The sequence below is a fragment of the Micromesistius poutassou genome (assembly GCF_964030765.1).
Source record: "Micromesistius poutassou genome assembly, chromosome: 7".
Classification (NCBI taxonomy): Eukaryota; Metazoa; Chordata; class Actinopteri; order Gadiformes; family Gadidae; genus Micromesistius; species Micromesistius poutassou.
Window position 1 is genome coordinate 7930311 of NC_140277.1, and position 26091 is coordinate 7956401.

Sequence of the window (26091 nt, forward strand, 5' to 3'; positions counted from 1 at the left end):
GGCTGCTAATCCCCTCCTCTGTCCCTTCTTCTTCCTGAAGCCATGTAGTGTGTCAAAAGCCAATTCTGGATGACGTTGCACATGCAGGTTTAATCTGCTACAAGGAAACGTCCTGCATGCGTTTCCTTTGATGCTTTGTGTCGTCTTTGTGGTGGAAAGCTGCGTGTTGACCAGTGTGCTGGTGAACATGTTTGTGTGCAGGACTTGGGGATAGTTACAAGCTCACTCTTACACGCTCACTCTTACAACTTCACTCTTACACGCTCACACTTACATGCACAATGTTATAAGCTGACACACACTCTTGGACGCTAACTGTTCGACACTCACAAGCACTCTTACACACACACACACACACACACACACACACACACACACACACACACACACACACACACACACACACACACACACACACACACACACACACACACACACTGTGTCAAATTTAACAAACTTAATCTCTCACACACAACCCAACTCGCTCAAATACTCACTCCACACATACATTCTCTCATTCACAAACTCTTCACATACTCTCACACACACACTTGCACACAAACAGACTTGAGCACTCTGCACTCGCTTGCACTAACACAACCCATATGCTCTCACACCCTCACAAAGTCACTCCCTTACTGCTCCCCTTGAAACCCTGTTGTTTCCTCCATCAGTCACCCTCTCCTCCCATCCCCCCCCGTTAGGCCCTACCTGGAGGAGCCGCGCAACGTGGTGGTGCACAAGGGGGCGGAGCCTCTGGGCATCTCCATCGTCAGCGGGGAGAACGGTGGCATCTTTGTCTCCAAGGTCACGGGGGGCAGCATAGCGCACCAGGCGGGGCTGGAGTACGGAGACCAGCTGCTGGAGGTACGTGAGGGCAAAGGTTCTGGTGGTACGAGAGAGGGGAGAAGGCTCTAGTGCTACGAGGGGGAGAGAGAGAGGGGTTTAAAAACTGTGGGTCAGGATGGGGACAAAAGTTTTCTATCCCAATACTATTGAAAGTAAAGTTGTATTAATTGTAAATGTATTGATGAATAATATGCGTAAAATGTATGGAAATGTATTTCTTTTCAAATGGTACCGGTGCCGCAATAGACGGGGTCACGAATCATGAAATGAGGAAGTTCGGGTTCCCCTGCTATGGGGGCTTCCAGCAGGCTGGGAGGTTAATTCTGATGACGGCGTATTTAATACCGTTCTCCTACTGGCGTTTTGAATCAGGAGAGGTACAGGCACTGCCAGCTGGTCCTACCCACAATGCCATTGGCTTAGTTATCCCCGCATGCTCTTTGATCCGCGGTGTTCTGGATGGCGATGGCGACGTGGGCGGACCCCCATCCGCTGGCAGCCTAGCCAGCCTTGTGATGAATATCACAGAGGATGGGGGCTGGCAGTTTATAAATATGCATTAGTGACTTTCTATACGTACCGCCAGCCAGGCTTGAGCACTTCAGAATCGAGGCTGTAATACTTGGCTTACGAAACAATAAAAATCGCTGCATCTGTTTTTTGTGTTTGTGTGCTTGAGAGCAAACAAACTCAGCCCTCAACCCTCCAACCCTGCACGGATTAGGGAAAGACTCAAGTTTATTGTCAAGTGCACAGTATTTGAACAACAAGCACTAAGTTATTCATTCATAGCAGACGTTTAAATGTTATTCCTCCTGTCTCGCTCGCTCGCCCCCTCTCTCTCTTTTGCCCCCTCTCTCTCTTTCGCCCCTCTCTCTCTTTCGCCCCCTCTCTCTCTTTCGCCCTCTCGCTCTCTTTCGCCCCCTCTCTCTCTTTCGCCCTCTCGCTCTCTTTCGCCCTCTCGCTCTCTTTCGCCCCCTCTCTCTCTTTCGCCCTCTCGTTCTCTTTCGCGCTCTTGCTCTCTTGCCCTCTCTTGCCCTCTCTCGCTCTCTCGCTTGCGCTCTCTCGCTCTCTCTCGCCCTCCCTCTCGCCCTCCCTTTCTCCCTCCCCCCCCCCCCCCCCCTCAACAGTTCAATGGCATCAACCTGCGGATCGCCACGGAGCAGCAGGCGCGGCTGATCATTGGCCAGCAGTGTGATACCGTCACCATCATGGCCCAGTACAACCCCCACATGTACCAGCTGGGCATCCACTCCCGCTCCAGGTGCTGCTTCCTACTTACTCGTGTTCAAGAAGCGCACACACACACACACACATATCTCCAGTGTGTCTCCCACTGGTGCTCTTACAGTTGCAGCATATAAATCATTACTGCTCTCTGGGAGCTACTAGTCAATGTAGCTGGCTGCTAATGCCGTACTACGTTCATTAGCAGGTTGTCTCCTAATCACATTCACATACATACACTAGGTGGTTCCCTAGTGTATGTAAGGTGGTTCCCAACCTTGGGGTCGGGACACGATTTGGGTCGCCTAAAATGCATAATGGGGTCGCGGGAGACATGTTTCAGATATTTATAATATATGATTGATTGACAGGTCTCCTAAAGATCCTTTTGTCTACAGACCCATGACTCGAAATTCATCAGTAGGTAATCTATAGAGAGTCGGTGAAAAGAAAGCTTGGCCATAATAATTAGACTACATTTGAAAATGTATATACATTTTCTTAGTTTCTTCATTAATAATATTGATTTCAATGATTGATTGAATTTGTGTGTTCACCACAGCTCCAGGCTGGAGCCAGTCAGCTCCACCCCGACCACGCCCCTTCCCAGCGGGACCCCCATCCCGGACAATCACCCCGCGGTGGACACCCTCAGTGAGCAGGACGAGGGCACGCTCACCCCCTCCTCCAAGCAGACCTCCCCCACCACCAGCCCCAGCAGCTGCATCAGGTCAGCCAGCCACCGGTTTATTCATGCGGCGCACGTCGTGTTCCGAGGCGCAGGTGGTGAAGTGTGGGTTTAATGATAAGCTCATGTTTTGTGGACTTTGTTGTTGTTGCACTTGTGTGGAATATTACTGTGTTGCTATGCACTTATGCCTCCTCCAGCACTCAGCATCCACTTCAACATATGATTATACTGACCAAAAGTGGAAACACCAATAACTCTCGATGTGTCCACTTTATTTAAATGTTTTTTTTTTTAGAAACTTGCTTGTGTAGCCAGTTTTTTTTTTTGCCTTTACCACACGATTTAATTATCCTCTGCCTCACCTGTAAGTCGCTGTGGATCAAAACATCACGAGCTGAAATGTCCCCTATTGCGCCCCACCCCTCCCTCTGTGTTACCCAGAAGGCCCTGTGACGGCGGCCGGGAGGGGGCGGGGGAGCCCCGGCTGGTGACGGTGCGGCGGCCCGGGGTGGAGGTGGGGGTGACGCTGTGTGGGGGGAACCTCCGGGGGGTCTACGTGGAGAGCCTGGAGGAGGACAGCCCAGCCAGAGGGCCCGACGGCCTGCTGCCAGGGGACCTCATCCTGGAGGTAAAGTGTGTGTGTGTGTGTGTGTGTGTGTGTGTGTGTGTGTGTGTGTGTGTGTGTGTGTGTGTGTGTGTGTGTGTGTGTGTGTGTGTGTGTGTGTGTGTGTGTGTGTGTGTGTGTGTGTGTGTGTGTGTGTGTGTGTGTTTCTAGATTTACTCCAGGTGTAGCTTAAATATCTAGTAGCCTAGTAGCTTAGATATCTAGTAGCTTAAATATCACGTTGGTGCTGTGTTGGATGATGACGGTAGGTTTCAGATCCGCTCTTTGTCTGAATACGACTCGGTTACGGCAGAGTTTCAAGGAACTCCATTAAGGGTTAACCAAGGAGTGTCTGGCAGCATGGCGATGTAGAACGGACAACACACGTCAGAAAAAAAGATCTGAGTTACCGTATGTTCTGTTTTAATAATGGATGGGTCCCAATGGAGGGTGCTGCAATGAGTGCCAAGGTGCCAATTCTGATCTATCACATTCCAAGCCTTTCAAGCGTTAAATGAAGGGTGACACAGCATCCTTAAGCAGACAAACTGAAAAAAACGTTTTTGGATGATATGCAGACATACAGTTTTGTCGTCCTTTTTAACAAAACGTTGCCAAACCGACAAATTCTTAAACATGGTGTCAATTAGTTAGAAAACGTTGTAGAACTATCAATCAAGTCATATCAAATCAGAAGACTAAATAGGAATGACATTTTCAAGATGATTCAGTCCCACATACTATATATATCTCTGGAATGGGGGCAGGATATTGTGAGAACTAGAATGTCTCGACTCCCAGCTGAAAGGTACTGGGTTCGATCCCCGTTGTCAACAGCCTGTAGGCATATCTTTGGGCCCCGAGATGCCTAAACCCACCTGCTCAGTCACAATGTTTCAGAGTTCAGATCGCTTTCATTTCGCTGTGTTTTTTTTAGTCTTTCGTTTGCTAAAAAAAAGAATGAGATTGCTAAACAACTTATAAATAATTCATTTATTAATTGAACCCAACCCCAGGGGATGCTTTGTAGATTCCAGAAGATGGAATCAAAGCACTAAGGAGTAGACAAAAGGGCTCTTTTGTTGTTCTTTGTATATTTTTTGTTGACGTTTTGGTTCCAATATATCTCCACTGAAGTAGGCTGCTTCGAAATCGGCGATTCCGTTGTCCAACTGCCCCAAAACTTTTTTCGTACGATCGATCGCTTGGGCAGCCACTGAGTCCGCGGCGGCTGCTGCCAAAAGCAATCGCCATTCCTCTCTGCCAATCACCGATCTGTATTGATCGCCTGTTGTCTCTTCCCCCGCCCTCCCTCTCCCCCCAGCCCGCTCTCTGGCTGTGAGTGATGGGCCTAGCAGCCAGTAAAATCACGGCCAGGGCCAATCCTGGCTTCTCACATCACGCACACGCCACAATACGCACGCACGCACGCACACACGTCTTCAAGCGTAACAACGCCGTTTGTCATCAAACCCCATTTCCCATCCCCATTAAGTTCCTACTCATTCGGTTCCCCCCAGCCCGCCCCCCCTCCCCCCAGCCCAGCCCACCATCGCCTGCCTGATGAAAATCAATACAGGGAAAACAACTTTTAATAGGACCCGAAGCTCGGAAGGAGCCGTTCTCCGCGCTCTTCTGTCCCGTCGCGTCGAGGGCCGTTTGTAGATAATAATTCCCCCCCCCCCCCCCCAGACTCAGAGAGCGAGGAGAGCGCGCCGTGTTGGTGTAGGGAGCGCGTCTGTGACGGTGTCTCCCGTTGACTTTGGTGGTCGGTGTTAATCTCGCCGTTTGTTTTGCAGTACAACTCGGTGAGCATGAGGAGCAAGACGGCGGAGGAGGTGTACGTGGAGATGCTGAAGCCCGCCGACACGGTCACGCTCCGGGTCCAGCACCGGCCCGCAGACTTCAGCACCCTGAAGGACACGCCGGGGGACGGCTTCTATATCAGGTGTGGGGAGACGAGAGAGTGCACACACACACACACACACACACACACACACACACACACACACACACACACACACACACACACACACACACACACACACACACACACACACACACACACACACACACACACACCATTGTAAGGGGCTATTTGTGGCCGCACCCTAAAGAGCTCATAGCAATTTTCCAAAGTACCCCCCCCTCTCCGTCCCCGCACCCATGGCCCTATATATAGAGGCACCGCTGAGCACGGCCCACGGTGGCAACGCCCCAATCTCCCTGATCGAACCTGTGAGCCTCCCGGGCACCTCACCGTGAAGATTACAAACACAACCTCCCGCCCCTTTTCATGATGTTCCCTCGCTGTCACGACGCGACATCCAAGTCACGCCGCCGCCGCCCACTTTGTGACTGGGGAAAAGTTTGCCGTGCACCAGACGAGCGGAAGGCAGGAAGGGGGCTCTGAAGCCGCTTTCTTCTGTAAAGGCAGACACGTCGCCGCAGACCCCACTCAACCTGTTCCCCTGCGTCTCCGCCAGCTGCCTCCCTCGCTTGCACGTCGCACGGGGACGAGCGGGGCCCGGGATGTCATGTGCAGTAAATAGGGGAAGGGATTGGGCAGGCTGTCACCCATAGGCCTCCTCGGGGGGGGGGGGGGGGGGGGGGGCCTGAGAGAGGGAATGAGGGGTGGAGGGGAGGGAGGCTGACTTACGAGGGGAAATGCAGCACTGTGCATTAAGCTGATGGATTAAGTAACTCTCTCCTTCCTCCTCCCCCCCCCCCCCCCCCACTCTCTCTTTCTCCTTCTCTCCCTCTCTCTCTCACCACCTCCTTGTCTTTCTCCTTCCTCCTCCCCCCCCCCCTCCCTCCCTCACTCTCTCTTTCTCCTTCTCCCACTCTCTCTCTCTCACCACCCCCTCCTTGTCCTTCCCCCTTCTCCATTCATCTTGGCCGCACGCACTACCCCTTCACCCCAACTCACCCCGCAATCAAATCCTCGGTCGGTCCTCCCGTGCACGTCTCCATGACACCCCACCCTCAACTGCACCCCCTTCCACCACCACCCTCAATCCACATACCATCCCAACCACCCAAACCTGTCATCACCACCACCCCCCACCCCCACCCCCACCCACATTACCACCTCGTCCATCACTCACATCACCACCCCACCCACCTCCGAAACCTAACCCCCCCCCCCCCCCCCCCCCCACATTTTCCCATTGGCCGCCACCACCTCACTCACCACCACCACCACCTCCTCCTTCTCTTCCCAGAGCACTTTATGAGCGTGTCGGGGAGGCGGCGGGGGACTTGAGCTTTAAGAAGGACGACATCCTCCACGTGGACGAGTCCCTACCAAAGGGCAGCTTCGGCACGTGGATGGCCTGGCAGCTGGACGAGAACGCACAGCAGATCCAGCGAGGGCAGATCCCCAGCAAGTACATGTGAGCGCTGCTGGGACTCGGCACACATGCGCATAAATGTTGCATACAGACAGACGGACATGCATGTGTGAATAATGAAAACTAGCTTCAGTGATATATTTCATGTATGTATTTGATATTTTTTCTCTTGCTGGTTACTGAAATATTAACATTGACCTGACCCATAATCTCATTCGTACCAGTATAAAAAGGACTCTCCCCCTCACAAACACACCAAGCACCCTCTCTTGCTCTGTGTGTGTGTGTGTGTGTGTGTGTGTGTGTGTGTGTGTGTGTGTGTGTGTGTGTGTGTGTGTGTGTGTGTGTGTGTGTGTGTGTGTGTGTGTGTGTGTGTGTGTGTGTGTGTGTGTGTGTGTGTCAGGATGGACCAGGAGTTCCACCGGCGCCACAGCATGACGGAGCTGAAGGAGGACGGCGGGAAGACGCTGTCGGCGGCCGCCCGCCGCTCCTTCTTCCGGCGGAAGCAGAAACACAAGCGCAGCAGCTCCAAGGACAGCAAGGAGACGGTGGCCCTGGACGCCGTCAGCACCGACTCCATTCCTCTCCTCGACGGTGGGAAGACCGAACGGCACACACACACACCAACTGCCAACTGTTTGAGCCAAATGGGTGCCAAGGAAGGATTTAAGCTAATAAAAGTCTAAGGGCTAAAGTATGATTAACAGTCATGATTAAATTTAGGAATAAACAAAAAAATAAATCAACCACTTTTCAAAAATAGCCACCATTGCCAACAAAGGATTTAAGCTAAATCTCCAAAGTATTAGTTCCTAAATTATTATGGGCAAAACTGTCAACCTATTTGACACAATGGCCGCTGATGACAAAGCAAGATTTTAGATAACAGGCAAGTATTATTTGTGTTAATCGTTAGTGCAGTAGTGTAGTAATATAGGTAACAACCATTGTCTGTAATGGGTAAGGACCATTGTGACCGTGTCCTAGTGTCTCTCCGTGTCTCGTCCTCATGTGTGTTGGGTCTCTCTGTCTCTCTCTCTCCGTGTCTCGTCCTCATGTGTGTTGGGTCTCTCTGTCTCTCTCTCTCCGTGTCTCGTCCTCATGTGTGTTGGGTCTCTCTGTCTCTCTCTCTCCGTGTCTCGTCCTCATGTGTGTTGGGTCTCTCTGTCTCTCTCTCTCTGTGTCTCGTCCTCATGTGTGTTGGGTCTCTCTGTCTCTCTCTCTCCGTGTCTCGTCCTCATGTGTGTTGGGTCTCTCTGTCTCTCTCTCTCCGTGTCTCGTCCTCATGTGTGCTGGGTCTCTCTGTCTCTCTCTCTCCGTGTCTCGTCCTCATGTGTGTTGGGTCTCTCTGTCTCTCTCTCTCCGTGTCTCGTCCTCATGTGTGTTGGGTCTCTCTGTCTCTCTCTCTCCGTGTCTCGTCCTCATGTGTGTTGGGTCTCTCTGTCTCTCTCTCTCTCCGTGTCTCGTCCTCATGTGTGTTGGGTCTCTCTGTCTCTCTCTCTCCGTGTCTCGTCCTCATGTGTGTTGGGTCTCTCTGTCTCTCTCTCTCCGTGTCTCGTCCTCATGTGTGTTGGGTCTCTCTGTCTCTCTCTCTCCGTGTCTCGTCCTCATGTGTGTTGGGTCTCTCTGTCTTTCTCTCTCCGTGTCTCGTCCTCATGTGTGTTGGGTCTCTCTGTCTCTCTCTCTCCGTGTCTCGTCCTCATGTGTGTTGGGTCTCTCTGTCTCTCTCTCTCCGTGTCTCGTCCTCATGTGTGTTGGGTCTCTCTGTCTTTCTCTCTCCGTGTCTCGTCCTCATGTGTGTTGGGTCTCTCTGTCTCTCTCTCTCTCCGTGTCTCGTCCTCATGTGTGTTGGGTCTCTCTGTCTCTCTCTCTCCGTGTCTCGTCCTCATGTGTGTTGGGTCTCTCTGTCTCTCTCTCTCCGTGTCTCGTCCTCATGTGTGTTGGGTCGCTCTGTCTCTCTCTCTCCGTGTCTCGTCCTCATGTGTGTTGGGTCTCTCTGTCTCTCTCTCTCCGTGTCTCGTCCTCATGTGTGTTGGGTCTCTCTGCGGCGCTCCAGACTGTCTGAGCCTGGCCTACCAGAGGGTCCAGAAGGTGGAGTGCTCGTCCCGGCGGCCCGTGCTGGTGCTGGGCCCGCTCAGCGACCCCGTCAAGGACATGCTGGTGAAGGAGTCCCCGGGGAAGTTCTGCAAATGTGTGCTCGGTGCGTTGGCCCGCCGCCCTGCCGCCACCTGAAACGCCGCCATCAGTGGCATTCTAACTATTTAGCAGTTTTCCATCAACATTTTTTTCATCATTTTTTATATTACAACATATGACAATATAAAGTATAATAAGCCATACATGTTTAAACTAACTACATATTGTCTTAAATCGACGGAAAGACACATAATTGTTTCCTCCTTTGGTTAGGTTCTCTACAGCAGCCGTTCTCAACCTTGGGGTCCCGACCCCAATTGAGGTCGCGAGATGATTTCTGGGGGTCGCCAAATCATTTTGGAAAAATATAATTTTATTTATTTATTATTTATTTATTTAATTTTTATAAAAATGAATGTAGCGTCCGACCGGACGTTAGAAGGACGACGAGCGGTTGGGCTCAAACAGGCATTTTATTACTCAAAACCAGTTACTGTCAGCCGTAACTACACCAAAACAACAACAACGAACCTGTCCACTAGTCTCATGTCTGCCCTTCTCATTCACACATACAGACACTAGGGCTGTCAACGAATATTCTAAATTATTCAAATATATATTCAAATAGTTTTGAAAAACAGACATTCAAAGGTGAAAGTTAATATTCAAATGTGGAAAAACACACACCCGCGGCAGCCGCAGTGCGGCTGTCTGCTTTGCGAGTGGGCGACCAGAACACTACAAGGCAACAGACAAGAGTCAAGCGACAAGAGTCTGTACCTTAAATTGCTTGCACAAAACTCTTGATCAGCACTCAGCATTTTTTCATTGTTGTTCTTTATTTAAACCAGTATGCGCAGAAAAAGTGAGAGAGAGCGAGAGAAAAAGAGAGCAAGTGAGCGAGCGAGAGCGAGGTCGGCGGTCTTGGCCATTAGTTAATTTACTTATTTTTGTGTAGGTAATATGTTCTCAAATATGTTTAAACTTAAATAAACAAACTATACAAGTAGTTATGTCTCGTATTAGTTTGTCCTGTTATTGACGTAATGCGCGTCATTGACATAATGCGCAAATATAGATATTCAAATAGTAATTCGAATGTTTTTTTTCAGAGGGAATATTCAAATGTCATTTTTGTGTGTGTGTGTGTGTGTGTGTGTGTGTGTGTGTGTGTGTGTGTGTGTGTGTGTGTGTGTGTGTGTGTGTGTGTGTGTGTGTGTGTGTGTGTGTGTGTGTGTGTGTGTGTGTGTGTGTGTGTGTGTGTGTGGGGGTCGCGGACAGCAGTGCATGTTAAATTGGGAGTTGCGACTCAAAAAGGTTGAGAACCACTGCTCTACAGAACATCTACACGTCTCCGTAGTGTCTTCACTGTGTCTTTTGTGTTCTGTTTATCGTCCTCCTTCGGTTAGGTTCTCTACAGAACATCTACACGTCTCCATAGTGTCTTCATTGTGTCTTCACTGTGTCTTTGTGTTGTTTGTCGTCCTCAGAGGTGATGAAGGCCTCTCAGCAAGCCATCGAGCGCGGAGTCAAGGACTGCCTCTTCATCGACTACAAGCGGCGGAGCGGACATTTTGACGTGACCACCGTCGCCTCTATAAAGGAAATGAGTGAAAAGGTACTGCCACCTCACTACCCCTCCCCCCCACCCCTCCCCATGATCAGACTATCAGAGCCAATGGCTGGGGCTGCACTAAAAGAGACAAGACTGAAACAGTAGATGTCTAATCCAAGATGTCAACAGGATGTTACAGGAAGAGAAATACCTTTCCTGTAACTGGCAAATGTCAATAAGTGTGATGTAATACGGTATCATCAGCAGGTGTCTCCAAACATGATATGTTCTGCAACAGTTTTTTTTTGGTTTGTTTGTTTTTTTCCCGCCTCTAAAACAGGACTGCCACTGCTTGCTCGACATCGCCTCCTACGCTATCGAGAGGCTTCACAGTGTTCACATCTACCCCATTGTGGTGTTCATCCGCTACAAGAACGCCAAGCAGATCAAGTAAGTAGCACCTTGTTTACCAAGCGCCATGCAAAACCCACGTCTTTTATACAACAGGATGGAGTTCGACTTTGGGCTCACCTCAGAGAAATACATACTGAACATTGCATGTAGACACAGATCACATACAAACAAATACATGCCAATGTTGTGATTGCTTTTTATTTATTGATGTATTTGGCTTGTAGTTGCACTTTGGTCATACATGCATGCACACATACAATTTTAATAAAATGTAATTATATACTGTATATGTATGTATATATGTTATTTTTATATACATGTATAGATATAGATATTTTTTACAGCTCTTGAAAGCAGATTAATCTCAAACCATTTGATATATAGTATTGAATACTGTCATCTGTCTGTCCCCTGTTCTTGTACGGGCCATAATGACCTACAGTACATCAAAATAGAAAGTTTTACACTTCATTAAAGGCTTTGGCCCAGTGTGTTGCTCGAAGGTGGGTTGGTGGATGGGGAGGTGGGGGGATGTGTGTGTGGTGGGGTGGGGGGATGTGTGAGGGGGGGGGTGCTGACCGACTCACTCACTCCTGTGTCCTTAACCAGGGAGCAGAAGGATCCAGTTTATCTGCGGGACAAAGTTTCTCAAAAACATTCCAAGGAGCAGTTTGAGAGTGCCCAGAAGATTGAGCAAGAGTACAGCAAGTTTTTCACAGGTCAGTAAACACGCGGCCGTGATGTTTACCAACTATGTGTCGTTACATTCATAAGTTTACCTTACAGTTACGTATTTCTACAAAATAATGGAATTCCTTGTCTTCATAATAAATAAAAAACGTCTTTATTTTTCAGGTATTGTCCAGGGTGGCACTCTCCCCTACATTTGCACTCAGATCATGACTATAGTTGATCAGGAACAAAGTAAAGTCCTGTGGACACCCGTTAGCGGCCCCTAGAGGCAACCGTCTGCAACTACGAGAAGCTGCACCTTCCTCATCAACCTTCCCCTCTCCCAATTCTAAACACTAATTATATCTTTCAAATACTATACCAATAGGTACACTACAGTGAATTACACATGTAAAGTTAAATATATATATATATATTTTTATTTTGTATTATCTTTGTAATCTGTCCCGCCTATTATTGTTGTTATTATTATTATTATTATTATTATTATTATTATTATATGTTCTGACGCAGGTTTAGTAGCACTGGATCCTCGACATCAGAGTTCATAAGTTCTTCCTTTCGCGATTTCTGGTTGTCGACTATGTCGTCGGCAACGCCACATCACACGCATCTGTTTACATTCAGAAGAAGTGTCAGGTTTTTTTTTAGCGTTACATGTTTGCTTTGAGTGTGCGTCTCTTAATTTTTGACCCAATCCTAAGCATCTCAAATGAAGAATCCTAGACCCTTACCCTCCGCACCAACTGACATCAGTTTATTTTTCTTACATTGACATGCCCATTCTGTGTGCATATACGTATGTGTCTGTGTGTATGTGTGTGCGTGTGTGTCTGGATGTGTGTCTGTGTGCGTGTCTGCCATTCTGTATGTATGGAGGCACAAAATCTGTGGTTTTGTTTCCGCTCCAGTCATTGGTTGGATTGAGTCATGGCTGTCGATGTTGGCATGTATTCAACGTTATAGAAATGGAAGGCCAGGATCGGACATCAGATTCCTGGAGGAAGTTTTATGTAAAGGGTGTGAAGGCACCAAACCTCTTTATATTATATAAATATATATATAAATATATAGAGAGAAAGAGCCAGAGATATATCTATATGTATGTAGCTGTGGTCTTACTGAGCCTGAGTGCCAACAGTGATGGCCATGAAACTCCTAAACACATATTGCCGTTTGTTTCTATGCATTGTGTTCTTATAGTAGCTGGGTGTTTATAGACGGTTTACAGGCCTTTCTATGGTGCCTTTTTTTGAAGGGGAGGTCTGGTCTGAAAACCAGCGCCCCGGTTACAATACCAGTACTAGGTTCATCTTCTTTTAACTTCTCCAATGCAACCCACGATGAACCGGTTCAGGTGTCTGTGACCGGAGACTGTGCTTTGGGACCAGTACAGCATAGAGCCGAGCACTTGACAATAGTGGCAAACAGGTTGGTTTTACTTGAGGGCAGGGGCCAAAATGGCGGCCAACGGGTTTTAAAAAAGAGAAAGAAAAGATCCTCAAAATGCACTCCAGGGCAAGACAGACCACTGTGTAACTTATCATACTCTGTCGCATATATTTAATGACACTATAGAGACTATATCAAATGACAGTATGCAGATTCACCTGACAACTATAATAAATGACATGTATTTTCTAGCTAGGTCATAGACCTAGCATACGTTTAGCTGTCAAGTCATGTCTTAGCAGGTAATGGCATGTTTTTTTTTTTTATGGTTTAGTTTTGTGGTTGTTCGTCAGTCACATATCAATATGAATAGAAAAAAATACACTATATTGCAAATTGCAGGGTAATATCTTAACGATTTTCCTGGGATCCATATAAATGTTAGTAACGTTTTATTGTTATTTAATTTTTTTTTTTTTTTTTCTAGAGGCAAAATTTTAGGTGAGGTATTCTGCCCTTCCTCAAACCATCTGTATTTTTTGTGCCAAAATTCACTATGGCAACTTTATCCCTTTGTATTACTGTTTTGCACTTGTTTACCTGTGAACCTTAAACCTGTATCTGTTCCTAGGTTTTCAGTAGACTATAAATAGGTACTGTTAATTTCTACTGTAACTAATTCACTTTCTTTTGTATTGAATTTGTTCCTTACATTTCATTGATGGCCTTTTAAGTCTTCATTTAGGAAAAGAAAATGCTCTTTATTTTGTTGAAAAGGGATCTCCTCTTGCACAGCTTACCAAGGTAAATTTGTCCTGAAGTTTGACTGTTGGGCTAAATATGAAATGGACATAAACAAATAAAATGTTGCTATTTTTCTGATTTAGGTAGTGTTCTATCAAACGAAAGGGATACAACAGAAAACTGTTGTATTTTTAAAGAAGTCCAGAAGCCAGGTACCGATTACATTTGCTTTCACTGAGAGAATGTGATTTCTATGTAATTATACATAAATATGAGAGAATAAAGCTCATTTTCTGTATCACAACCAACTGTCTCCATTATCACTTAACGGGCTGTGAAGGTTTCACTTCTGTCAGCCCAACGATTTATGTTGTGAATTAATCTCAGGGTGGCAGAAAAATGATTTGTTGGGCGGATTATTTTGCCGCCCTTTTGATTGGGCGCAAGAAGAAAGGCATATCTATTTTGATCTGGGAGTGATGGAGATAACATTTCAGGGCGCCACATTCTTCAAGTCTTAGACTGACTGCTAGGGGTTGCTACGCTTTTAAAACCATGCAGCACATCTCTCTCCCGGGGCGGTTTTAACCCTCACTGTTGGTCCATGATGATTTCAACACATTTCCAGTCAAGTGGGCCAACCTAGCATCAAGTTATTCTCAGTGTTGATGTACAACTATTGATAGTGGGGGCCAACCAAACATTAATCCCTTTAGCCGACAGAGTTTGACACTTCCGGATGCAATTGTTGAGTATAATACTTAAGATGGATGATAGTTACAAGCCATAGATAAATCACTCTTTCCCAAGCAGGTATATGAGACAATCCGCTACCGTTGTCAAATAAAGAAATGATTACGAAGTGTGCCCATTCTCAGGATTATCATGTTTTCTTTTGTTTTGTTTTTCCATCTAATTAGCCTGGGGCCATGCTGTGAACTCTGAGCATCCCAAGCTGCAGGCCACTTTCTGCAAGCTCTGAAAAGCAGGTCACATGGTCCCATGCCCAATGATGTCACAGGACAGGATTGCCTTTCAGCTGCCTACCCTGCTCATTTGAGCGAATGCGCACACGTTGGCCCGAAAAACAACTGCTTTGCAATAAGCCTTATGGCTATACAGCAGCCTTACTGGTGAGGTTGGCTCAACCTTCACGGTGTAACGCACTAATGGAAGCTCAAACTTTAAACCGGTTAACATGTTGCTACTTTTATCCTCAATTATTATTAATGTAGATTTATGTATAATTTACCCCTCTGACAACATGGCTGCACTTCTTCGCTGCTATTATTCATGAAGATGATTAACTGTAGCGTGCTAGAACCTAGAGTGTGCATCGATGTTGGGCCGTTTTTAACACAAAGCTTACATTAGCATTAACAATTCAAATTATACACTTGACTAATTATATTTGGTGCATGTTTAAGACTTGGTGAGCATGTCGCAGTGATTTTTAATAGATATTTGGAATTCCCATATAGACCCTCCACTTTCCATCTCCAATCAGAACGAAGGTGGATCCACTACCTTAATCTCATGGAATAGTTCTCAAACGGAAAACACAGAACTCTACATCTCTTTTGGTGTTTGGTTCGCAAACCAAACACCATTTGTTTGATTTGTTCTGCACAGAACTGCTGCGCTACTAGAACAAATTGATCACTACCTTTTGCACATTTTGGAAAACATGATCAACACTGAGCATGAAGAAAGACTGAACGTCAACATTCAGTCATTCTGTGTGCCAAGTGTGTCCTTGCCCAATTCATATTCCATCTGTGAAGTTGCTTCCTGGCTGTTTTAGAAAGCCTGTGTCCCTCCAGCTGCCCTGCTGGGGTGCGGGTTTCAGAACAGCTGTTGATGTCTCATCCGAACTTGAGAAGACTGCTTCCTGACAGCCAGCTATCTGCGGCGTCCACTCTGGAAGACCTCCGCTTCTCCCCAGGCCAATCTGCTGTCCACATAGCGAGGAACGGTCCCCCACATAATCCTCTCTTCCTCTGTGCTGGGTTGAGTGCTCCTGGGTAAACTCCTCTCTTCCTCTGTGCTGGGTTGAGTGCTCCTGGTTTAACTCCTCTCTTCCTCTGTGCTGGGTTGAGTGTTCCTGCTCGAGCTGTTGCAGTGGCTTTCCTTACTCTCCCCATGGCACCACATAAATGTCATTAAATGAGTCTCTCCGTCTGTCCTTCTATCAAGCCAAATTGTTATCTATGTGTCTGTGCTTCTGTCGGCCTATCTCTCTATGTATCCACCTTTTTCCTCTATCTTAATGCTAGCTTCTGAAATTGGCCACATTTGAGTGATGTGTCAATTCCCCATAACTACATGAACAGAGAACAGTAGCCTACCAGCCTCTCTCTCTACTATTGAAACTCATAGTGGCCAGTGTCCTGGCCAGCAGTTAACATGATTGACTGTGAGAACCTTCATGTATAGAATGTGCAAATGCCCCCAGCTATGCATGACCTCACTGGAAGGGAGGTAGTTAACACACAGATTTGGCTGTAAACTGTCCAGTGTATGGGGGTTACATAGGATGCCATTGTCATATTTTCTGTGAACACTGTAGTAGTAGGCCTTTCGTGGAGACAGGAGTGAAGAAGCCATGATATTCAGTATGTACATTGCAGGACGTCTATAAAATAGAAATAGAAAAAATGCAAATATAACTAGCGTCTACAGCAGGGGATTTCAAACTGTGGGTCACACCAGTGGGATGTTAAATGGCACCATAAACATAATATTATTTTTAACTATATGCATGCCTATGCCTTGTCTGTTTACTTTGTATTACATTTGTTTATGTTTCGACAAAGGGAATACTGTATTGAAGAGATGTTAATAACCCATTATTTTATACATTGTAATGAGAAATGTGGGCCTTGTTTTTTTCCTCATGCCTGATGTGTCCTTGAACAAAGGTACCTCAACCTTCATATTATGCATATTTGGATTCGGCAATCCCTGTAGACCCCTACCTATTGTCCCAAGCGGAGCTTGACATTAACATGAATACTAGGATTTACCTTTTACACGGGACAGTTCCTAGTTTATCCAGCAGGGGGCCGGGTGGAGAGGAGCTGTCCGTGGGTTCAATCCTTAGGTCTCTATGGCAAACCTCCCCCACCGCGCATCTTCAACGCATACACATTCTCTGCCTATATCATCCAGGGAAATATGCGTGTTAATTTACACCGACATGTGAAATCAATATTTGTATAAGTAGCAGTAGACGTATCCACAAATGTGATACAGACTATTCTATATTATATCTTAATGATGGACGATCGTGTCTAGCATTTTATGGCCCGGGTTTCGGATTCCGTTACAGCAGCTGATCCAGTGGGAGCATGTCCTCCGGCTGGTAAATCATGAGTTACATTGGCAACCTCAAGCCTTGCTTAAAACACGAGGAGGAAGTTATCTTTGACATGGACTTAGTGCAAGATATGGTATCATAACACACAATTCAGTGGAATATTTCCACGAGGCTGGGTAAGCCTGTTTATGACATAATATCTCCCATTATGAATCTCCTGGTAGCAATAAAATAGGCATATGTTCAAGCAGAAATGTGTACAATCGACCATTGAGATAGTGGGCCAACTGTGGTTTTATTAATACATTACCTTTCTCCATTAAAACAACTACTTTTTTCTGTAACCCAGAAAACCGAAAATAAAAACCCAGTGAAGGCCCCCACGACTGTGCATTTGCGTCCACTTTCGCTGGAGATAAGCGTTCATGGAAGTGACGGGGAGGGTTATTGTCAGTTTATTGCACCGCGACCCCCAGGATGAGCAGGGTGACACAGGTGGCTGCACCTGCCCGAGTCGCTGCTCCCGGGTCAACACTTATCCATGGGCCAGGCTCACCGACGGCAGATCCCCTTGGCTTGGACCCTTGAGAAACCCAACGTTTCCAGAAAATGCAAAATAGCGCAAAAAAACACGCAACGTTGGGAAACTACATCCTTATAAAAACACGCTAATACTTAAAATAGGCGACGTAGGGGATATGGCCTATTGGCCTATAACACAATATGTAGACCTAGTATTGTTTACATATTGTCCTTAAAACCACAATTTCCATAACGGTAACTGAAAATGTATATGCTCTACTGTGCGAATGCGTATAGTTTTATAGAAGAGACATGCGTCACTTCGTTTACAATAACACACAAAAAATACGCAAAGCGCAGCCTACGACTGCGGGCGGCCGTGGGAGGAGGGAACATCCACGCGGTATGAACGCACTCTGTCCATCTTTATTATTAGAGCCTCCTCCCCCCCCCCCCCCCCCCCCCCCCTACCTGTAAATCTCTCTGGCGTCTCCGGAGCCGAAGTGACAGGCGGCTCTATAGCTGGCCGCTCCGCGCAACGGCTACAGGGGCACCGAGCATGGAGAGAGAGACATAGCCTCACAGAGAGAGAGAGAGAGAGAGAGAGAGAGAGAGAGAGAGAGAGAGAGAGAGAGAGAGAGAGAGAGCGAGAGAGAGAGAGAGCGAGACAGCCCAATTCAATTTACGCAGCATTGACAAAAAATAAAACAACAATCCGCATTTGTGACCGCGTAGGGTTAATATTGCAGCGAAATCCACAGACCCTGAAATCCACATTTCGAGTAGTTATTTAAGATTATTCCACCGGTTCATCGATTTATATTGACGCCGAAGGAAAGTGACATCGATTGTGTGAGCGTCCGTCGCTCGACTGGATCTCTTCATGGAAGACGGCTGAGAGGGAGAGAGGTCGGACCGGTAAGGACAGGCTACGATCATTTATCTTCGCCGCTTGTACTTAAATCATAAATAAACACCGAGGCAGCCCTCATGGCTGCCTCCAGACAAGACCATCTTTAAGCATGTTGTCGTTCGCCCTCAGAGACTCGGAAACCCCTCCGAAATGAGAAGTGTGGAGGATTCGTCATTGCTGCGGATTTAAATGCCTCTCTCCAAGGGGGCACGGAGGACCGCTTATTTCGGACAAGTTCACGCGTGTTGTCGTGTGTGCTGTACGCCGTAGACCCCCAGTGTACGATTCATATGTTACCCTGCTGATATACACACGGACTCAAATCCGGTGGGCAAGAAGAATCGAAGGTGAAGAGGGGGGATTTTTTTTTTTTTTTTTTCCCCCAAGCAACATGGCTGGCGAGTGGGGCTGGGGACGGTGGCACGGACTCTCCAAGGCGCCTCGATGCTAGCCGAAGCAGGTGGTCCCGTCCCCCGTGGAAGCGGCAGCTCTATGAGGACAAACAGTATTAACTCTAATAATATACACAAGGACTCCTCGATCTTCATGTCTAAGATGGAAGACGTGGTCATCCCGTTCTCGTCCGAAGTCCCCTGCGACAATAATGGACAGCGCATGTGGTGGGCATTCCTTGCCTCCTCTATGGTGACGTTTTTCGGGGGTCTCTTCATAATTCTGCTGTGGAGGACCCTTAAGTATCTGTACACGGTGTGCTGCCACTGCAACATCAAACCCAAGGTAATGTATGTGTGTGTGTGTGTGTGTGTGTGTGTGTGTGTGTGTGTGTGTGTGTGTGTGTGTGTGTGTGTGTGTGTGTGTGTGTGTGTGTGTGTGTGTGTCTGTGTCTGTCAACAACAGTCAATAATGAGGATCCCCTTATCCACTTGGCTGTTTCTGGTGTGTTGCTGCTGGCTGCATCCGTAAAGGCAGCGGTGCGCATAAATGTTTCATGTGTGAGTCTCTAATGCCGTCCCCCCTGTTTGTATACCTACGGAACCCCCGGTGCCAACACTGGTGCACATTGCAGCATCTTATAATTTATGCATCCCCTTTTATTGCCATATGGATACTTGCTAGCTCCCCTCACTGAGCGAGAGGCAAGAGAGGCGCTTGGTGGTGGAGGGTGATTTGTGCTGTATACACTTTAAATTAGATGAAAGAGTATTGGGGGGTGGGGGTTTGAGAGTCCCTAAGCTCCGTGGCTATAAACACACACACACACGGGGCCCCGTTGGCCAACCTATTGACACCACGTCCTGGTGCCATATGTACAAGGCATGTAGACCCCGTGACATCATGGAATTCCCTAGGCCGTGGCATTGCAGCGTGCAAGCACACAGGTCCCCAGGACACAAGAGAATGCCCGCCTTCCCGGAGTTAGCTTAAGTTTAGGGCATTAGGGCTGGTAATCTAGGAGTTAAGATGAGGGGAGAAAGGGGGTCACAATGTTGGTTATTTTAGCCCGGCCTGGTGCACATGAAGAGAAGGTTGAATCACGGCTGCTTCGTATACGAGGAGCTATGACTCCACACATGAGTCACACACTCGCTGCTGTAGTCGACGCATGTGTGGGCCTTTCCGGACAAATACACATCGTTCAAGCAGTGACTATGTTTAATACACTAGAGGAAGGTTGTGTGTTATGAGGTCTACAATCTACAGCATTGATACAGTATAATAGTTGATTGATCTCCTGTTCGGAGTTGATTTCCCTCTTGCCCTTTTCTTTGGCAGTCTTTGCTAATCTAGAATGATGCAGGCCAAAATTTAAGCAATTTGCAATGCACAAGTGCATATTCACACACACACACACACACACACACACACACACACACACACACACACACACACACACACACACACACACACACACACACACACACACACACACACACACACACACACACACACAGTATGTCATTCTTAGAACTGTGCAGACGATCTGTCACGAACAGGAAACGACGCACGCAACAAGGCATCCATCTTGAACCTGCTAGAGCATGTGTTGCCTATCCCTATCCATCGCTCCTCCTTCCAAATGAGGCTAATGAGGGGTGTTGGGGAGGAGAGGGAAGGCAGGGAAGTCCTGCTGGGTGACTTTGGGGAGCAGGATTCACACTTGGTCACGGTGGGAAAAGGCTTGTTAGAAGTATTAGAAAGAGCAACTGGATCTGAGTTCAGCTGACTGGGCCAGGCCAGTTGGCTTGCATTACAATATGTGAGTGTGTATGTGAGTGTGTGCTTGAATGTGTGTATATTCCTGGATGTGTGTGTGTGCGTGACCACTGTGCACTTAGCGGTGAGCGTGTGCGTGGCTGTGCGTATGTACATGGCTGTGTGTATGCACGTCGTCGTGTGTGTGTCTTTGTGTTTGCGCGTATGTGAGGCTGCTGTGTGTGTGTGTGTGTGTGTGTGTGTGTGTGCACGTGGCAGTGAGCAGTGTGTGCGTTTGTGTTTGTTGGATGGAAGAGGGGAACCGGTTACGCTTAATACTTGGAACCAGGGGTGCCAGGGTGAAGGCAGAGCTGAGCAGGAGGAAGTGGAAACTGGCTTTGGGGCGGGGGTGGTGGGTGATAAAGATTAGGCGTGCTGCTTCTTAACTTGGTGTCCTTCTTCTCACTCCACCAGCTGTGCCCCAATTCCAGCAGATAGCTCCTCTCTCCTGTCCCCCTGCTCCTCTGCTCTGGGAATCCACCTTGCTAATGGGTCAAAGGTTACAGACTTACGGCGGATTGTGAATGGAGTAAAAGTACCAGAAAAAAAACACACAGAAAGAGAATGAACATATATTTGACACCACTGTTGATGGAGTCTGATGTTGAAGATTCTATGGAATAAAGTTAGAAAACTTCAATGTTGTAGTGCTAAACAGCAAACTGTCATATTTAAGCCACAGCAACACGAGTGTCATCGAGATGATTTGCATGATGGGAATTGTGTGTTGAAAGTGTGCCCTTGCCGATCATTATTCATACTCTCATGGCTTTGTCCTTTAAACTCTAAAAGCAGTTCCCTAAACACCTTAAACGCTGCATCATCATAGAGTCAGAGCCAGCATCTTAATTGTCATTGGGCAAACCCGGCAAAAAAATAATGCTACCGTGCAAATGTATTTAAAGACCTTCACCCACTCCCCTAGTGGCTGGACCTGGATACCACCAGCTCCAGTTCTCACAGAGGAATGCCACTCTCTTTAAAGTAGGATAATTGACGAGTTGATGACTTTAAGGTTCTATTATTCACCCCTATGGGGGAATCTCCTTGTAAGGAACCAGAAGACCTAGTAAAGTGGCCAATAATAGAGTATCATCATGATTCACATTACGCAGACATTACGTGTCTATAGTTACCTCCTTTATTTTCATGTCGTTATGTTGATTGATTTGATCACTTTGTTTCCTCAAATCACCTCCTGAAGAATGAATATGCTATATCAGCTTGGCCTCTGGCGACAGAATTCCCTTCCCTCTGTTGAATCCGGCCCATGCGCCGTCCTGTGGGAACGAGGTGGGAGAACGGGGTGGGAGAACGGGGTGGGAGAACGGGGCGCTCCGGACCAGAGTCGCTTGTGAGTGTAGCGGAATGCGTCTGAAGGTGACGGCGGAGAGAGAAACTTTGTGTGTGTGTGTGTGTGTGTGTGGTTCTTCAGAATGTGTCTGTGTGTGTATGTGTCCCCTCGTGCTTGGCAACCCACCAGAAGCATGTCACCAGAGCAGTGCCAAGCTCACACACCCTGCCAGCAGCTGTTGCTCTCACTAACCAAGGTCTGCACACACACACACAAACACACACACAGACGCACGCACATGCACACGCACATGCACATGCACACACACACACACACACACACACACACACACACACACACACACACACACACACACACACACACACACACACACACACACACACACACACACACACACACACACACACACACACACACACGCACACACACACACATCGTTTGTAGCAACAAGGGGTCGTAATATGTGTGTTGCACAAGAGTTCAGTCCCCTTAGTTGCATGTTTGCATGGTCACACTCAGTGGTGTGTGTTCCCGTTCACATCACAGTGGTGTGTAGTTGTCATTTGTAAGCGATCGCTTCCATGTCTCTGATTGCCAGTGGTTGATTTCCATGTGTCATGTCATGCGTTGTCGATGGCAACGGCTGGGAACGACCGTGCCTCAAAGCGGTTTCGAGGCCCATGTGTGAGCACTGGTGATCGTGCAGTCCCCCCCTCACCCCTCCCCCCTCCACCACCACCACCACCACCCCCCAACCAGCCCCAGGTTCAGCTCACTAGTGGGGTCGGGGAGGGGGTAACGCCTTGAGTCTCTCTTAGCCAAGCTTCACCCCCTATGCTGGGATGTGGATGGGCAGGCAATCATGCTGTTTTTATTTTAAACTTTTACTTAAGATCTTAAAAAGAGAAATAGAACAGATGTTAGAAAGTGATGCTGATACAAATCAAAACTGGAGTTTATCCTCAGTTTTTGCAATAAAAAGCGTGCAGAGCAATAATGGAGATCTCAATATACAGACACGGTACATCTCGACAACGTGTGTTCTGAATTGTACATAACTAAGTACTTGTTTGTGTCCTAAATCACAGCGACTATAACCTTCCATCTCCCACCACTCTGCGAATGGCACGCAGGATATGACTCATAAGTTATTTGTCAACAAAAATCTGTTCACCCCCCCCTTATCCCCTCTCCCACCCCCCCACCCTACCCTAATCCCAGTTGCATGACAGGAAGGCCATGTATGGACAAGTGCTATAGGTGGTGCTGATGCATGTTAATCCGTGGCAGGATGAGCCGGGGCCCATATATCAGGGACAGACCTATGTATATCGTGAGGTAGAGACACAGAGGTCCACACCCCCACTGCCAGTGTGACGCTGTTCCCACGGTGTCAGGCTGTTACGTCTTCTTCAGCCTGTCAGCGCACTATTAAAAGGATGCACGCTCCCCAGAAAGCATCCGAGGGTCGGGGGTCAGGGGACAGGAACGGCATATACCTGGATCCCAGGGAAGGGAGTAGGACCGGCGTTCCCATATGATGGATTAGGCCACCTGATCCAGGGCAGAGTAGCCGAGTACAGAACCTCGTTGCAGATTGTCTTGCCAGATAGGGCTTCTCAGTGTTATATTTATAAATAAACCTTTCTGGTTTAGCATTCTCCTGATAGCTTTATGGGCAATTAAAGATCCTTGTTTAAGCCTATGCCTCTAATGTATCTTCTGTTCTTTTTACACAAATGTATCGGTCCTGTTTCTTTGTTAAAGCCGTCTGTATTGCTGATTTGTTTGAAAATCGCTCTATAAATGTAGTTTGATTGCCCTGGTTGAGATAGTGATGGGTAACTGTGCACCTGGAGGCCTGCATGTGGGAGATAGATAATTCACTGGCTTGGTAGGTCATTTGCTTTTTAGGTAGCTGGTTGGATAAACTATCTTGTTTCGCTAGATAAGTAGGTTGGACATGGCTACATTAGCTAGCTGCAGAGGCTCACAGCAGGCTCTGCAGAGAGAGCTTCCCCCTCCCTCAGCTGTTGTTGTCTTTAATCAGCCGAGCGCTGCTTGTGGATGTGTCTCCCTTCAGCCATTGACCTAGAGAGACGTTTTATAGCTCAACTCTGAACATCGTCGAGGATGCACTTTTAAGCCTGAGCAGTGCCGTTTTTTCTGTGTATATATTAGACGACCAAGAAGGAAACGTTTGAAATTAAAATAAACAAAGATATCTGCAAAAAAATTAATAAAAAAGATGTTCTGAAGTATAAACAACATCAATGAGATGGGAAATATACACCATCCACACATCCGTTTGCACCATCTATATTAGTGTAATATATTGGCATTCTTTTTATTTTTCCTCCCTTCACTTCTACCTTTATTCAGATCTGTCGTGGATCGCTTTGTTTATATCACACAGGGTAGCGAGTCAAATGCAATGAGTTCATGCATTTCTCTCAATGTGCCATAAGGGATTCCCGTGCTCCATATAGTAAGTAGAGTGTAAACACACATGTACATGCACATTGTATGCACAGCCTCCTGCGCCAAGCCAGAGTCCTGCACTCATTGTCGATGATAAAACCCTATTTTCATATTCAATGGCGGCACAGAAAGAGGGCTATTTTGGGCTTGTTGTGATGAGGCAAGCCCCTGTACGGCACAGTGTTCAGCGCAGCGATAGGAAATACTGCCAGCGCCTCGTAGGGCTGGAATACACTACTACTGGCTCTGCCTTCTAGTGCTGATTACCAGGCGTAACCAACCAATCGCCTATCCCCCTCTCTTGCTCTTCCTCCTTTCCCACTGTCTCTCTCTCCATCCTGCTGTCTATTTCTCTTCCCACTTACCCTCGGTCCCTGTCTGCATCTCTCTCTCTCTCTCTCTTTCCCTCTCTCTCCCTAGCATCTCTTCCCTTCCCCCCCTTATTCTCTTTCTTTCCATGTCTCTATCCCTCTTTCTGTCTGGCTTTCTCTCTCTCTCTCTCGCTCTTATCTCGCCACTCACAAACCCCCTCCCCCATCGTCCCCCACCCCCACCCCCACCAACAAGCTAGAATGCCAATGAATGGAGTGTTGATGTATGGACGGACATAAAAAATAAAACATGCCGCCATAATTGCTGCTTAGAGCGGTGTGCAGCGATGCAGCAACATGGGGATGGACGGAGAGATGGGGGGGGAGGGAGGGGGAGGAAAAGGAGAAAACCGACAAAGAAGAGAGAGTGAGATGGAGAGATGCTCACAAAGAGATGGGTTAAAGGGCATGGCTGTGACCTTGAGAAGGAAAAAAGAAAGTGCAGGCTGTGTGCCACATGCTCTGCTGATGCGGGGACGTGCTCATTGCGTTAGCATTAGCCATTAGCGTCGCTCTCTGCCTAATTGAGTAATAGCTTCATAGCAACCATGATGGATGTCCGGATCAGGACCATTGCTCTGTTGGATGATAATAATATTCGCTTTGACCAGGCTGCAGATGGTAGATTTAGTATAGCCTAAGTGTTTAACAATGAAATTATACAGAATTTATTTATTTGTGTGTACTGATGTTTATTGAAAAATAAAAAAAAGTATATGCATATATAATGTATACATATATATTTGTATGTATTGTTTTATCTTCTTATGGTCGTTTCTTTGAACCGCTCTGGTTGCTGCAGTCACACCTGAGGTTCCCTCTGGAGATTGATAGTGTTTTCCTATCCATCCATTCATCCATCCATCCACCGGTGCCATTTGTCATCATGGATATGGTATGGGCGGGTGGGTGGATAGATAGATGGATGGGGGCCATCAAACCCTCAAACGACATGATGTTCATGCCTTAGAGCTCTGTGGGGTTGTTCATGTCGCTGCGCCTAGGAACCCTGCGCTTCATTGATGGATGGGTTTCAGTCCTGTGGAATCATGGTCACCGTTTTTTGTGATTTTGGCCCAAGCTTTCTCCCTCTATATAGAGATCCACCGGCGGGTGGTGGAACCCAGGCCTTCTGTGTTGGGTAGCCTCCCTCAGTGTTGGCAGGCTGCGTTCAACACGACAGGGCCTTCTGCACAAATGGAGATTTCAGCACCATGGAGAGCTCCGGAACAGAGGAGCATAAGCCAGGCTTCCCATCCCCCACATGTTGAAGAATCCAGTCGCCACCCACTCGCTGC

General features: G+C 47.4%; 2 protein-coding genes across 2 annotated transcripts in view; both read left to right on the top strand.

Moving 5' to 3' along the window:
- LOC311350502 (disks large homolog 5-like) overlaps window positions 1-13923 on the top strand; it is a 46007-nt gene extending 32084 nt beyond the window's left edge. The window contains 12 exon segments of the mRNA XM_084470521.1: window positions 705-867; window positions 1980-2113; window positions 2639-2806; window positions 3209-3395; window positions 5171-5319; window positions 6596-6766; window positions 7128-7318; window positions 8781-8924; window positions 10351-10478; window positions 10756-10865; window positions 11439-11548; window positions 11685-13923. Of these exon segments, the coding sequence (XP_084326647.1) occupies window positions 705-867; window positions 1980-2113; window positions 2639-2806; window positions 3209-3395; window positions 5171-5319; window positions 6596-6766; window positions 7128-7318; window positions 8781-8924; window positions 10351-10478; window positions 10756-10865; window positions 11439-11548; window positions 11685-11788 (1759 nt within the window). The 3' untranslated portion in view covers window positions 11789-13923.
- A 4933-nt stretch (window positions 13924-18856) lies between these two features.
- The window catches only part of LOC311350581 (calcium-activated potassium channel subunit alpha-1a-like), a gene marked incomplete at its 5' end in the record, with an annotated part of 141150 nt that continues 133915 nt past the window's right edge, over window positions 18857-26091 (top strand). The window contains 1 exon segment of the mRNA XM_084470640.1: window positions 18857-19150. Within this exon segment, the coding sequence (XP_084326766.1) occupies window positions 18857-19150 (294 nt within the window).